The sequence below is a fragment of the Stegodyphus dumicola genome, chromosome 2 (assembly GCF_044657685.1).
Source record: "Stegodyphus dumicola isolate Sdum_Otavi_A_Nest chromosome 2, ASM4465768v1".
NCBI lineage: Eukaryota > Metazoa > Arthropoda > Arachnida > Araneae > Eresidae > Stegodyphus > Stegodyphus dumicola.
In genome coordinates, this window is record NC_140769.1 from 20,713,084 (window position 1) to 20,729,387 (window position 16,304).

The following is a 16,304-nucleotide window of genomic DNA, read 5'->3' on the forward strand; positions in this document are numbered from 1 at the left end:
CAATTGGACTCTAAAACATGTATTTTCATCAGAAATATAAATTGTAATAAAGTAATTATGGCTCTTTATGTGAATGACTTATTAATTGCAGGTTTGGATGTAAAAGAAACAAGTATTATAATATCACTGTTATCTAAAGAATTTCAAATGTCAAAATCTGAAAGTGTCACAGAATTTTTAGAAATTAGACTGAAGTTCGAGTTCAGTTCTTTATACAGTCAAAAGTCTTTAATCCGGACTCGTCAGTACTTCGGCGATTCCTGATTATCGGTTTTTCCGGATTATAGATCATCAGTTTAAATCTGGTAAGATGGCATGTAGAAATTATAAAATTAAAAATATGAAACTATAATTTATGAAATAAAGAGCAATTATGATCTAAAGGGTACCGAAATTTAAAAAAAAGCTTAATATTTATTTGTTTACTTTATTAAACATTTCGGCTAATCTTTGGAATATGGTAAAAGGTAGTTTGGTGATATTTTGGTAAAGTGATAAAGGTTACTAGCTAGGACTTTAGCAGTGTACATGGATAAAGTCAAGAGTATGCGCAATGCCATTTTTGTGCAATTCTGGGATGTTTTTTCAAGTGAAAATAGGTCAACGTGTACATGGATACCGTGTATGTGCAATTCTTAAAAACGCGGCAAGCAGTGGGCAATTCTGCATTTTCTCCCAATTTCGCACCTAATCTTCGTCATGATTAAGCACTTTTGTTCCATAAAAGTTCTAGCATAAGCGTAATTCGGCTAGCAGATTATAGGAAAAAAATGTTGAGTAAAAAAAAAAAAAAGCATGCCTTTACTTCATAAAAACAAAATGGCGTTCAAAAAAAAAAAAAAAAAACTAGCAGGTTGCTGTAGCAGGGTTGGTCGCCAAATTTTCGCCAAAAATTTGCCAAGTTACCATAATTCGAAGATTAACCAACATTTCTTTCAACGCGTGCATGCGTAAAGGATACATTACGCATGAAATACTACATTTAGTAAGGAATTATAAGCCGAATAAAATAAAAACATCTGCCCTGAAGATAAGGATAGTACTGACAGATCAACTTCCAGTTCATTGTGTGCCGCAACGTCCCCCCCCCCACACACACAGAGCAGCGTGAAATTGATAAACAGATTTTGGAATTGTTAGAGAAACAAAGGAGCCTTTATCCATTTTTTGCAGCAATTCCACTTTTTGTTTGATGGACATCGAAACATGCTTTCGCTTTGTAGATCCTTTGGTAGCTCCAGAATCGGAAATTCTTTTTGACATAATCGAAAGTTCAAGCTTACTTTTATAAAATTGCTCAAACAGTCTGCAAAAAATAATAAGCCGGATCCAATTCGAAGATTAAGGAACAACGCAATCTGCAACATTAACTGAAATAGATAATTAGATAATTTTAGCTTAGCTTATACCATCCGTTATACATTAAACACGCATGCGTGAATGCATATGTGCATGCATAAAGGTATTATGCTCATGCGTTAATGCAATTATGCGTTGACACATGCGCAGAAAGTTTATAGCTTTGAGGTCCGGATAATAGATTATTGCGGATTATGAACGTCTGGATTAAAGACTTTTGACTGTATTTAGATCAGAAACCATATATTGAAAAATTACTTGATAAATTTAAAATGTCTGATTGTAAAACTGTCCAAACTAACATTGAACCAAAATCTACAGCAGCTGATTTTCAGAAAGAAAATATATTTCATGCATGTGAGTCATCATGTGAGTTAGCATGTTGCCTAAAGAGAATTCTTAGGTCCTTGAAAAACACCTTAAATTTAAAATTGATATACAAAAAGGATGATTTGGAAAGAGCAAACTTATGTTTGTATGTAGATGCAGATTGGGGGGGGGGAGATATTCAAGATAGGAAATCAATTACTGGTTACTTTATAATGTTTTCAAACTGTCCTATTATGTGGTGCTCTAACAAGCAAAAGTGTATTGCACTTTCATCAACAGAAGCTGAAATAATTGCTTTATGCAAAGGTATTCAAGATGTTTAATGGATAAAAAATGTGGTAAACGAAATTTCCAATGTTGAAAATGTTTATATTTTTGAAGATAATCAATCATGTATTAAAAATATTGTTAATGAAAACTTTTCAGGTAGTTTGAAACATATAGATATAAAACTACAGTTCACCCGTAAGACTGTTAAAGAAAATAATATTAAAATTGAATATGTACATCAAGTTTACAAATCGCAGATATGTTAACTATGCTCTGTCCAAAATAAAATTCTATGACTTAATATCAATGAGCTGTTTAAAAATTGTGTGATTCTTTTATCTTTTCTATAATGTGTGATTAAGGGGGAGTGCTGAGATATCTGTAATCGCACTTTTATTGGTTAAAAAGAGTTATAGGTTTCTGTCACATCCGATGCATTCTGAAGCTAATCCTATTTTATTTGTTTATATTTTCTTTATGTTACTTTTGATTGGTTGTTTTCTGCATCATGTTTGTGATTCGCTAAACCATAATCTGCTGTAAAGTTACATACATAAACCCTGTAAACGTTTTCTCTCTGAGCGTGTTTCACCTTTTTGCTGTGTAATAAATGTTTGTTTTTTCGAACCACGGCGCTTTAAATGTTCAACACTTACTGTTATGATTATCACAAACTATGAAATTACAATTTCATTTATAAGGCATACCATTTATAGAATGGCATGCAAGTTCAATATAAGATGCAAGAAAAGAAAGGGTGATATATATATATATATATTATAATTTATCATATATATATATATGATAAATTATAATAAAGATTGCACAAAAAAGTGATAAAGGTTTAATGGTTGTCAGACTTACAATAGTTGGAAAACTTATGATTTAGCTTATGATTAGTTTATTCAGCTAAAAATAAATTAGACAGTGAAAATATAACATTCTGAATCCTGTTAGCAGAATAGTAAATTAAGTCCGTTTCTGCACCTTCAGTGTCATTTTGCCAAGTGGAACCAAAAGTAAATTTTCAGTTTTTGTGCACCAAAGAATCAGCCTTCTTGTCTGCTGGCCGAATTGCTTGCTTTTGCATAAGTATTTATGCAGTGAGTTCTCAAGAAGACGAAATTAAAATAAAACTGAGTCATCTCTCATTTAAACAAAATGAGATACTTACATATTAATGCCACCGCAGCAGAAGTTGAGCTGATGCGCGAAATATTTTAACAAAAAAGCGTAAAAATAATTGTGAGCACGTATTACCAGACAGTGGGTGTTTGGTGATATATGTAGAGAAACAAAAGATTTGTTTCTTGTCACTGTTTCTAATAGAACTGGCTCTACCCTTCTTAATAAAATTATTAAAAACAATTTAAAATCTGACAGTTGGAAAGGTTACCAAACGAATAGAACAGAAGAAGAAGTCCTACATGCCAAAATTAATCATAAATACAAGTTTATTGATCCTGATACAGGAGTTCATACACAAACAGTTGAGAGTATGTGGGGCAGTGCTAAGTGGAGGAACAAGAGACATAGGGGGACAGCGAGACCTAATTTAAACTCCTATTTAGTAGAATTCATATGGCGACAGCATCAGGGGTGATAAAGTGATGCAAAAGTAACAGTTTTCACTATGCAATGCATGGTGCAACTTTTGCTGAGCACAAACACAAAGCAATTGCGGGAACTATGGCATGGTTGTAACAGAAACGGTAGTACTTAATGGCAGTTACTGCTATCTGGCATCAACCAACATTTCCATTTAGGGTTAGTGTACAAATACCTCTTATAGTTTAGTGCAAGTATCAAAAAACATATATTAAATACATACACAACATAAATAGTTTTAAAAAGTATCAATTCTACATATTTTTATTTGCATTCAATAAATAACTATGTCTTATAAAGAAATTTAAATCAAATAACATACTTGTAAAACTAAACAAATTTTTGGCCTATCTATCTAAATGAAAATTTTTGTGGGTTACATTATTTTGCTCATTGTTTCCTCATGGGTATATTTAATGAATACAAACTAAATACAGCACCTGTACAATAAAATAAAAAATAATTCTGATCACCTTTGTGCTGGCACATATCCTGGTTATGAGATTCAGGCACTTGCTATGACATTTAAAACCACATTCTGGAAAAAAAAAAAAATTCATGGTATTAATCATCATGAGATTTTAATTAATTTTTCTTTCTCATACAATTCAGGCAAATAAACAGTCTGTAGGTACATACGGTCAGATTATTTTTTTATGTAAAATCTATCTCAAGTTCTTTTTTTCTTCATAAATGAGACAAATGACTCATCTAAACTGTTACATTTCAAAGTATCCCAGTTAACTAACAAGAATGAAATCATTAATAGACAGCATGCATAATCATTGATAGACAGCATGCATGGAAATCTCAAGTTCAAGTTGCAAAGAAGCTCAGTGTAGTGAATAATGTCATCCCCAATTCACAAAAACAGGAGATCAGTTATATATATACAAAAGGCAAGGTTAAGGCCAACCAACAGCCATGACAACTAACATAGATTATTTCCTGCTTTCAGCCAAGAGGCTTGCTACGTCATACAATTCTTTCATGAGCTCTCTCCTACCAATGGAATCATAGTTTCAAGGGTTGTTTTCCAAAGTTTCATATAAGAGATGACCTTCTGAGATACCCGTTGTTTGCATCTCCTTCGCAAAAGGAAACAAGTCTGGCATTGTGCAGAAAACATCAGACTGGGAACTAATTTTCTTGAAACTCAGTTCCCTTTAGTACTGAGTTTAGATTAAATTCAGACATGAATTTTAGATATAGCTTCACCTGAAAAGAACATGGGACCTAATATATTTCCTCAAGTATCGGGTTAAGGGACCATATGGTGTCATATTGTTACAAAATGTACAGCAGCGGTGAGATAGCTTCCCCGCAAAGCAGTTTTAGGGTTGCCATAAAATGGGAAGAGAAGGCAGGGTTGCCACATTTGGTGGCAAAATTGGCGATATGCCATAGACGGATGGAGAACCTTCTGGAACGAATTCTTAGCGGTTTAGCCCAGAACGTTCTCGAACACAAGCCGAAAGCTATATAAACCGTGCTGGTCCGCAGTCAGTTAGAGAGTGCTGTCGAGAAGGCGAGTGAGTGTGTCTCGTCTAGAGTGCGAGTGTCTCATCTAGTTAGTCCGAGGGAAGACGATCGAGTTGACAGCCGGCCAGTGAGTGCCAAGTGGGTCGTCGAGTTCATCGAAGGAGTCTGTTGGTGTATCGCGGTTAATGCATTGTCGAGAAAGCATGTTGAGCTCCGGGAATGACTGAACCGAAAAGACAGGAGCTCTGCTTTTAGTTTTGTCGAGTGCATCACGAGTTGTAGCGTGGAGTCTCAAGAGTACGTGGAGTTCCGAGAACGATCAAGCAGAGTCGGAAGCTGTACTCTGGTGCTTTGCCATGAAGCTGTCTCCACTGTGATAGCCTGATAACCTGGAGGCTGTGTCGCTGATCGTGTCAGTGTGTTTATAGTAGTTCATCGATGACTTGTTTTGGAGCTGTCCTGACAATACTGGCCAATAAAGTGTGTTTCAATACTTCATCAAGTAATGTCGTTGTTATTCACTCTAAATCCATACAAACCCCGTACGAACGTGAAGGAAGAAAATAACGCAACAACTGGTGTCAGAAAGAAAATAACGTAACAATATTATTATGTAATATCAGTAACATGGCCTATGCAGGTATCAAGAGAAATGGCAATACACCATCCCACATGTTTGACAATGGGTCCTAAGCACAGAGATATACAGAAGGAATCTTGCAGTCCTGTATACAGCTTTCAAAGACAACAATCGGCTCTCAATTTCTTTTTATGGATGATGATGTTCGTCTGTATAGGGCTGAACTGGTGATGACAAATATATTTAAAGTCAGGATACCTGGCAGATGGATTTAGCAGCCAGAATTTCAGACCTGAACATAGCCAGTTCCAGAGACAATAGCTGTCTCGATAACAGTATGACGACTCATAGCATGACCTTATGTCTGTTAGAAATTATTTTATAACCTCAATTTAGACATCCTCTTGCAATAAATATAATGAAACACTCAATCGATTTCGAGGGCAGCTCCGCATCAGGAGAAAGGTCCCTCCTCATCAGGAGAAAGAAAGATCTAGAAAGAAGAAAATAAAGGAGAAGGAGTCTCAGAAACACATGGTCCTTATCAGCACTGCACGTGGTTATAACTGGATTTTTAATCAGAGTTGCACTGGCCGCCTACTTTTACTGAGCCACGCTATCTGATCAAGCATAAAGCACAAGAAAAATTAGCGAAGTTAAAATAGGGAGCGAGGGGCAAATGCACCTCCATGCTCAAAATCTGAACTTCAAATAATTGAAAGCAACTGCTGAACGGATTTTTATACCCTGTGGTAGTACCAAACGCGAGGAGGTAACGCCATCAGTCGGCAAAAATAACTGAATTAAGATAGTAGAATTTTAAAGGCATTAGGAAGGACTGGATTGGACTTCAAATCATTAACTAAACCTGCTAAATCTTTGTGAATGTGAAAAGCCTCAAGAAAATCCAATTCACCTATGGAAGAAGCCTTTTGGATAATTTTTGCAGACCCGAAGTCAAAATCATGGTTAAATGTCCAACTATGATAGGCTATTGAAGACTTGTTAATTTCGCCTTTTCTGACATAAGATTATGTTCCTTGATACGAAACTTTAACGCTCTTTTTGTTTGGCCAATATATCTTAAACCACACTGACACAATATACTATAAATTCCCCAAGAATTCAAGACAGAAACGCAATCTTTTAGAATTGAAGGATGAATTTTATTAATAGGGGAGAAACCGACTTGAAAATTGAATTTCTGGAGAATCCATGCAATTTTATAGCTAACAGAAGGATAAAATAGAAGCACGACAAGGTCATTAATATTTCTAACAGTGGAATGTCTTCTTTGATGGGAATCTGAAAATTTTTTAACGGCTTTATCAATAATCATGGGAGAAAAACCACGGTCAACCGCAACTGCTCTCAAATAATTAAGTTCATTGGTAAGCAAAGATTCAGAGGAACAAACTTTAAGCGCGCGGAATACATAATAGTAAAAAGAAGCTATTTTTTGCTTAACAGGGTGGCATGACTTGGCATGGGGTGGTAAACAAACTACAAAGGGTTTACGGTACACAGTGGTACTAAAATCAGTTTCATTGCGGATTATAAGAATATCAAGGAAGGGGAGATAATTGTTGGATTCAATTTCAAGAGTGAATTGGATGGCTGGATCAATTGAATTTCTAATAGATAGAATCTGGGATAAATCCTCTTTATAACTGTCAAAAAGTGCGAAAGTGTCGTCAACATACCGAATCCAAAGACGAAAAGATAGTTTATCAAATAATTTCATCTCAAAATAGTGCATGTAAATGTCAGCAAGTACCGGACTGAGAGGATTACCCATATACAATCCTTCAACTTGATGAAAATATGTATTTTGGAAAACAAAGTGGGTTTGACTTAGAGAAACTTTAGTAAGCGAAATCAACTCATTAATTTCAGTATGTGTGAAGAGATTATGACCTTGTCGTGCTTCCATTTTATCCTTCTGTTAGCTATAAAATTGCACGGATTCTCCAGAAATTCAATTTTCAAGTCTGTTTCTCCCCTATTAATAAAATTCACCCTTCGATTCTAAATGATTGCATTTCTGTCTTGAATTCTTGGGGAATTTATAGTATATTGTGTCAGTGTGGTTTAAGATATATTGGCCAAACAAAAAGAGCGCTGAAGTTTCGTATCAAGGAACATGAATCTTATGTCAGAAAAGGCGAAATTAACAAGTCTTCAATAGCGTATCATAGTTGGACATTTAACCATGATTTTGACTTCGGGTCTGCAAAAATTATCCAAAAGGCTTCTTCCATAGGTGAATTGGATTTTCTTGAGGCTTTTCACATTCACAAAGATTTAGCAGGTTTAGTTAATGATTTGAAATCCAATCCAGTCCTTCCTAATGCCTTTAAAATTCTACTATCTTAATTCAGTTATTTTTGCCGACAGATGGCGTTACCTCCTCGCGTTTGGTACTACCAAAGGGTATAAAAATCCGTTCAGCGGTTGCTTTCAATTATTTGAAGTTCAGATTTTGAGCATGGAGGTGCATTTGCCCCTCGCTCCCTATTTTAACTTTGCTAATTTTTCTTGTCCTTTATGCTTGATCAGATAGCCTGGCTCAGTAAAAGTAGGCGGCCACTGCAAATCTGATTAAAAATCCAGATATAACCATGTGCAGTGTTGATAAGGACCACGTGTTTCTGAGACTCCTTCTCCTTTATTTTCTTCTTTCTAGATATTTCTTTCTCCTGATGAGGATTGTCACATTAGCGTGTTCATCCTCTTGCAATGTCACTTTTGGATATTCCTCCTTTCATGAAGCTTATTCACAATGACAAATGGGTTATTTCTTTATTATATAGCACAAATTACTGCGTTACTACAAAATTTTGTTTTATATTTTGCTGTACTTACACCAAATTTCATTAAATTCTATCTGCTATATTTTAAGAAATCAGAGAGGGACAAGTATTTACTCTCTTAATTTCGAACGTAAGTCCCATGCATGATTTCCATTGTCGATACAAAGAAAAAAAGAATAGAAAATATTATACAGATAGTATTAAATAAAAAGCAATCACCTAATAAAACTCACCCACACAATGATACCAATTTTTCATTACTCCCCAAATTATACCACAGCACTTTTCACAATATTGTTGAGGTCTCTCTAAACTACGCAACTCAAATTTGTGACCCAAAACAATAGTCACATCAGGTGGTATTTCAGGAGGATCCTAGAAATAAACTAAAATAAACAAACATATCATATGCAACTAGAGGACTGATTTTTTACAGTAAAGTATTGGAATAAGTTATCACACAATCTGTAATTACAGTAAAGTATTGGAATAGGTTATCACGCAGTCTGAAACAGTAAAGTACTGGAATAGGTTATCATGCAGTCTGTAATTACAGTAAAGTATTGGAAGAGGTTATCACACTGTCTTTAATATTTAAGTCATAGTTACTTAACTATGCATTTTGAGGTAACATACAAAATATATATTTCTTATCATAACCTAAATGGAATATCCAGTATGGAAATGGTTATTGCAATATCAGCTAAGTCTCATTTTTGTAACTAAATATAGCTACTTGCATTATTTGTAATAAATTTATTGATACTGTACTGAATAGAATTATAGCGTTAGGTTAGGTTTACCTCTAAAAGTACTCTATCTTCTAGTGGCATATGCCTTTCCGGAAGACATTTTATGCATATTGCACATGAGAACAGCTATCAAACTCCAAGCAGTGAGCAAGAATTAAATATGAAATTAACTACAGTACAAAGTCCGAAATCCGGACTAGTTAGGATTTTGGCAATTCTGGATTAGGGATTTTTCCGGATATTAGACCATCAATTTAAATCTGGTAAGATGGCATGCAGAAATTGTACAATTAAAATATGAAATCATAATTTCTGAAATAAAGAGCAATTATGATCTAAAGGGTATCAAAATTTACAAAAAAAAAAGAACTTAATATTTACATGTTTACTTTATTAAACATTTCTTCTAACAAAAATTGTTTAAGTTGCTTTGTTTATTGTGCTAATACTTTCTCTTTAATTCTATAGATATATAATTTCTTGTTCAGTTACTAAGTTCCATTGTTCAAGTCCTGTAATTACTGTGTCGAGAATTCCAACTAACTTGCCAATCAAAATTTTTTCTTTTTCAATAACCTCTCTGTCACTTTCTTCACAATGAGTAACAGTATTTTCTGGATCTAGAACCATACTATAGATTTCACCATCCATTAACTGATTGATGATTGAGGCATTGTTCATCATTGCAATGAAAACCTTCTGTTAACTCTTCTTGCCTAAATTTTGCCGCTCGGTGCGGCCATGAGTGATCTGGCATCAGTTCTGGCTATATGTGAATAACAAATCAATTATTCTTAATTCAAATAGCACTAAATATAAATGTTTGGCTTACGAGTATTGTTATCAAAATCTATTTTTAGCATACGAAAAGAAATTTTTGTTAAATCTATCCTCATCAACATTTAGCACATTTAACTTACATCTGCAATCAGATAATATTCTTTGTTATTCAATTACTAACATAAAGAATGGTTTAGGCATCCCTGCATGAGTCATCACTCAAGTTGCACGTGTTGATAAACATGCAGTGATGAAAGCAAAATAGGCACTACTCTTACATACACCCTCGGTTGGCGATAAATTTCTCGCTAAACATTCTTGGCACGAAACTCCATGGCGCCACATTACTCTCTAAATTTTTTGTCTACATTTCAAACTTTAAGCTTAAAATGTCTGCAAAAACCACGCTTTTAACACACAATTTATGCTAAAAATAGAAAACAAGAACAAAAAAAATTTAAACAGGAAAATTTAAAGTTTCTAATCAAAGATTTTTTACAAGTATCTATGTACACAGTGATCTGTTTTAACTTAAAAAAAAAAAAGAAAATCAGAAAATTGCACATAGATTGTGGAATCTAGGAAGTATGCATATCTCATTAAAATAAACTAACATAACAACAATAAATTTCAAACAATACCATGTACACAGCATTCTGTTTTAACTTTAAAAAAATCAGCGAATTGAACAATCTAGGCATTGCATTGTGCACAAATCAACAAAATAAACTAAAACAAGTAAAATAAATTAAAAACAATTAAAAAAAACAATAACGACAGAAATTCATAGCAAAAAAATCAATGAACATAACATTCTACAAAATAAGAACAACAATAAAATACAATGCACTTGTGAATGCTTCTTCAAACAGGAGAAATAACAATCAGCAAAACAACAGTTCAAAACAAAAAACACAAACACTTTCATCAAACAGTCTACAAACAAATTTTCAATTTATCCCACTCAACAGTTCTAACAATTTTCACAAATTTGTTGAAAGGATCTTCTCCCGTTTCAGAACAGTAATGGAAAAACATATAAACCACCAAAAATTAAACACAAAATCGCATTTCCGATTATAAGTAGGCAATGTAGCTTTAACATGCCCCACACACTCTCTATCGCATTTCCACACACCTCTCAACTCGATAGACCCGATAGAAATCCCAAAAATACACATAAATGGGTTCACAGGTGTGTTAATTCACATAAACACACCTGCAAACAAAAGACTTGTTAACAACTTCAACATCGCACCTTTTAATACTAAATTTACTTTGCACATAATCCAAAATACGTGACTGAAATTTTGCCACCCCGTCTTCCATTGCAACATAAGCGATTTCAAAACGCCCACCAAACCAACCAGTAAATAAAACCAGGTTAGAATAGACTGAAGGGTACCCCTTGCATTATCGGAAAGTTGTCGTTTCATTTATCGCCAAGTTGTTGTTTCATTTATCGCCAAGTTGTTGTTCCATTTATGGTAACCTGAGTAGTTGAATGTCCTGTAAATATACTTTTACATAGAATTGGGTGCTCTTTTGACTTTTTAAGTGAAAATATATCGATGTGTACATTGAAAAAGGGAAAGTGCAATGCCAAATCTGTGCAATCCTGTGATTTTTTTTAAAGTGAAAATAGGTTGACGTGTGCATGGGTAAAGTCAAGGAAGTTCGCAATACTTAATATGTGCAATTCTGTGATTCTTTTTTTTTTTTTTTTTTAGTGAAAATAAGTCAACGTGTACATGGATACTGAGTTTGTGCAATTCTTTGACGTATTATTTTGTCTTTGTGTAGCAGCGGTTTTTCGCCAAGGGGTACCCATAAATCAACTTTTAACATAAAACCACTACAGCAAAATCAAGTTTTAACGTCAAAAAACATCGCGCCAAAAACCATTTCAGAACACACACTCACGCCAAAACCCAGCGCAGAACACATACCACCACATTTGGTGACCTGAGAGCGTATATAAGAGAAATACTGCACAATATAATAAATAATGATTTGCCAGGTTGGCAAAGAATATAAAATATTAATTGGTGTAAAATCAACAATGTTTCTATGTACACTGCTCAAAAAAAAAAATGGGACAGTGCTATATCTCCCGCTCTACTGAGGCGATTCACGAAATTCAAATTGCGTTCTTCATATCTCGAAAGTGCGACTTAGGATATATATTAGATTTATATATAGCACTTTTCTAACATAGGTATTTTGACACAAAATCGAACTTTTTCTGAAATAACATACCATTTTTTTTCCATATTTCGATTCTACGTCTCAAATTATGCCAGAATACCAAGTTTTGTAAAAATCGTACAAGTAGTTTTTAAAATATTAGCTCTCAAAATTTTAGCTCCTCAATGTTAATTGAATTTGGCAAATATTTATTAATATCTCTTTTTTTATTAAACTTTTTTGATTTTTTCTCTCACATTTCGAAATTTAGGTTCATTCCAAATAAAATTTATTCATTTTTTGCGTTTTATTTTTAAAATTTCTATTTTTAAATAAATTTTATAAATTTTTCGAAAAAAATTTTGAATTATAACCTATAAAATTTTTACTATCATCTTAAAGTAGGTGTATTTTTAAGCATATCTGCAAAAAATTAAACTTTTTTATTCAAAATTTTCTAAGATATACACGAATTTACATATTTTCGAGTTTTGAAATTTGGCATCTTTTTTTTGAGCGATAATAACGTCAAATGTGGTCTATGGATTTTTGTTACAGTGAATTGCCACAGCTATTTTTAACCTTAAATTTCAAGTAAGATTTTACGGAGAATTAATTATATGACATTTTTTCCCTCAATGAAGCGTAATAAATATTTATTAATACTATATGAAAAGCAGTTTTTTTTTTAAATTATAGATGATATTATTCAAATTTTTAACTATTTTTTTAAAATTTCTCTCTATCTTCCTTTAAAAAAAAATAAGAGTAAATTTTTATCTTCGGCGTTTTATCGTCTGCTACTTTACTTCGTTTAAATCGAATTGTCTAAAACTGAGAATTTTCGTTTGATATTTATTTGAATTTTATGACATTAACTGCATAATTTATTTCTAAACAAACTGCTGCTTTTGAAGTGGCTGAAAGAGCGGCTGATACTACCATCCACATTTTTAAAGCACAGTATATTTTTATAGAAACATAATATTTAGAATAATCATTTTTATAAAAGTCAAATTATGATATAAACATACAGCCCTCTAGAGACTGAATTAATGGAAGTTCAATGGTTATGTAGAAATGATCTGCAGCTACTTAATGGCTGGATAAGTCAGCAGATTCTGTGGACAAGTAAGAATAATTCTATAAACGCCACCCAACATTCAGGATTCAATTAACAACGAGGATACGATGTTTATTAAATGAATTTAAGAAATTTTAAAACATAAAAAACCAACTCATTTTTATCCTAAAATGTATTTTTGTGCGTAGCGTATTTTCATTATATCCTTAAAATTCTAATTTAGAATGTAATTGTCAAGAACTGAATCCTAATCATCAGTAATATAATAAGTAATTATTACGGTTATTAATAAATCCTTCTTATAAAGTAATTGCAAATATTTCAAAAAACTTTCTGTCTGAAAGCAAATATTTTTCTGTGCAAATATTTTTAATTTTATATTAATCAAGATTGCACATGATATTATTTATTTGCACTTCAATTCTTAACGTCAGTTCTAGTAGAAGTTACAAATCAATTATATTTTATCAAGGATTGGATTGGATTATTTAATTATGGCAAAGCACACGAGGGCTATCTGCCTAAAGGGAGGGATACCTTCGTGGAGGACTTTCTAAGGGAAACTGGCTCGTATACACGTTACACATCGGGAAAACCACGAAAACACCCATGCAACCAGCCCGTTCGCGGGATTCGAACCTCGGACCGAACGACCAGTGATCAGCGTCTTTACCGCTCGGCCGTTTGTGGGTTTTAATGAAATGGAAGGCGATAACTTTATTTAAAATGATTGTCAGAAATACCAAAATGTTTCGAAAAGTTGGATACTTTTTAATATACTTTCAGAATGCTTAAAGGAAAAGAGAAGAAAAATAAATTTTTTCGTAAAATTTAGTATTTGTATTTTTTTTTTAATTTAAGACTTTTCAATGTTATGATATTTCATTCTTGCGATTTCAAAAATAAAATATTTGACTAAAATATGAATAACATTTTAAGAAACCAAATGTAGGATAAAATTGTGTAAAGCAATGGGCACAATGATAAAACTGTTTAAAGCAGTGTATGCAAGTCATCCTAAGTTAAAATGTCGGTTATACATCTCTCTTATTTATATATATCTTTTCTGAACGGAACATTGAAAGGCGTGTAAAACTGTGCTTTACTGTATTTTCTCTTTTAATATAGTATGCAGTTTTCAAACTCATCGTAGTCTGGGTTACAAAGTATTCTTCCGAAAGAAACGCAGTTCAAATAAATAAAATCAAATTCTGGAAAATTGATATTAATAAATATATTTAAAATGCTCAGTTCGAAGGAATAAATAGAAAATTTTAAAACAATTATCTGAAGAGACAATGCAACACAAACAATTAAAATAAAAGTATAAAAATTTAAAAATTACCTAAAATAATAACTATGATGAAAAATATATATAAAGAAAACTATTTGAAAAAAAATAAACGCTGCACCTTTATTTACGCAGTTCGAATAGGTAAATAGAAATTTTTAAAACAGTTATTCGAAGAAAAAAAAACATGCAACTTAAACAATTAAAATGAAATTCGAAAAAGAAAAAATTACTTAAAATAATAAGTTATAATTAAAAATATAATATAAAGAATATTATTTGGAAAAAAGGAACGATGGTGACTTTTTTTCCTCTCACAGGAAAGGAAACTAGGTTGCCATATATTAAGAAGTTAGCCAAGTGAAGTATTCTTGGCGCAAACTGACAAAAAAGTGGCAACATAAATTTGTGAATTTCTCCGTAAATTTCGCTCCAAATTTTACAAAATTTCATATTTAGGCGTAATTTGAGTCGTAGAATCGAAATATGTAAAAAAAATTGGTATGTTATTTCAGAAAAAGTCCGATTTTGTGTCAAAATACCTATGTTAGAATAGTGCTATATATAAATCTAATATACATCCCAAGTCGCGCTTTCGAGACATGAAGAACGCAATTTAAATTTTGTCAATCGGCCCAGTAGATCGGGAGATATAGGACTGTCCCATTTTTTTTTTTTTTTTTTTTTTTTTTTTTTTTTTTGAGCAGTGTACAATGGAGATGTATGCCAAGCAGATATGCAGTTACGGAATCAAATTACTGATTGCACAAATTTATGCTAAGATGATTTTTTCAATAATGAGGTATTTTATTTAGTGGCGAAGTGAGAATTGGGTCTCTCCGCATGTTTTATTCTGAGGAGGGAAAAAAATCAAATGTGCAATCATAAAGCATACCCCCAAAAAAAAAACGGTTGGTGGTGGCTTCGAGGTCCGGATCTCGGACTTTATACTGTATATTGGTACTAACATATTTTCCAGTTGACCATGAAAGTTGACACTGACGAACATGCCTATGACAGTTTCAAGGAGCAGATCACTCTGTATTTAGTTAGGTAATCAACAGATATAAATTATACATATAGCATATAATATTAGAGTTGCAAATCACATTTTTTAATGGACATTTACTTGTCACAACTGTTTAATTTGCACTGCTTATTTATTTTCAAATAAAATTCCATATTGTGACCCTTAATGCACATCCCCCCCCCCAAGCAGCATCCATCAGCATTTAAAATACTCTACTGCATGTTCTGTAGAATTTAGGTTATCAAATTTTAATATTTCTTCAAAATGTGCAGATAAAACAGAAAAACTACAGTTGACTTATCCTTTTTTTACAAAAATGCACTAGCTTATCACTACATAGTATAAAACAAAGTCGCTTTTTCTGTCCCTATATCCCTATGTATGCTTAAATCTTTAAAACTACTCACCGGATTTTGATGCAGTTTTTTTTAATAGATAGAGTGATTGAAGAGGAAGGTTTATATGTATAATAACATCCATTAAATAGTGGAGAAATACTGTTATTTTTGAGGTTTCTAATGTGATGTCGTAAATAATTACATTTTTTCCGCTTACATTGCAAACGCAGGCTGAACCCTATGAGATTTATCAAAATAATGTACTAAGTATTGTACACATTGAAAAGGTCTACAGATTTAAAAATTGCGGGTTATAGCGTTTGCGGCGGTACCGTTCCTATAAATAGCGCGTCGGAGGCCGCGGTTCTCCCTATAGCACTTTGAATTTAGCAGTGATCAG

The 16,304-nt window shown here is 32.8% G+C and overlaps 1 protein-coding gene across 6 annotated transcripts in view; it reads right to left on the reverse strand.

Annotated features, from left to right (window-relative positions):
- The window catches only part of DEF8 (differentially expressed in FDCP 8 homolog), a 146,793-nt gene that overhangs the window by 87,866 nt on the left and 42,623 nt on the right, over positions 1-16,304 (reverse strand). For all 6 annotated transcript variants that reach the window (XR_015039391.1, XM_085810510.1, XM_085810512.1 and 3 more), the window contains 2 exons: positions 8,676-8,817; positions 4,041-4,105 (listed from right to left, as the gene is read on the reverse strand). Coding sequence is in view for 5 of the 6 variants with exons in the window: in XM_085810510.1 (XP_085666636.1) it covers positions 4,041-4,105; positions 8,676-8,817 (207 nt within the window). In the remaining variant the exon portion in view is untranslated. The remainder of the gene's footprint in view (positions 1-4,040; positions 4,106-8,675; positions 8,818-16,304) is intronic.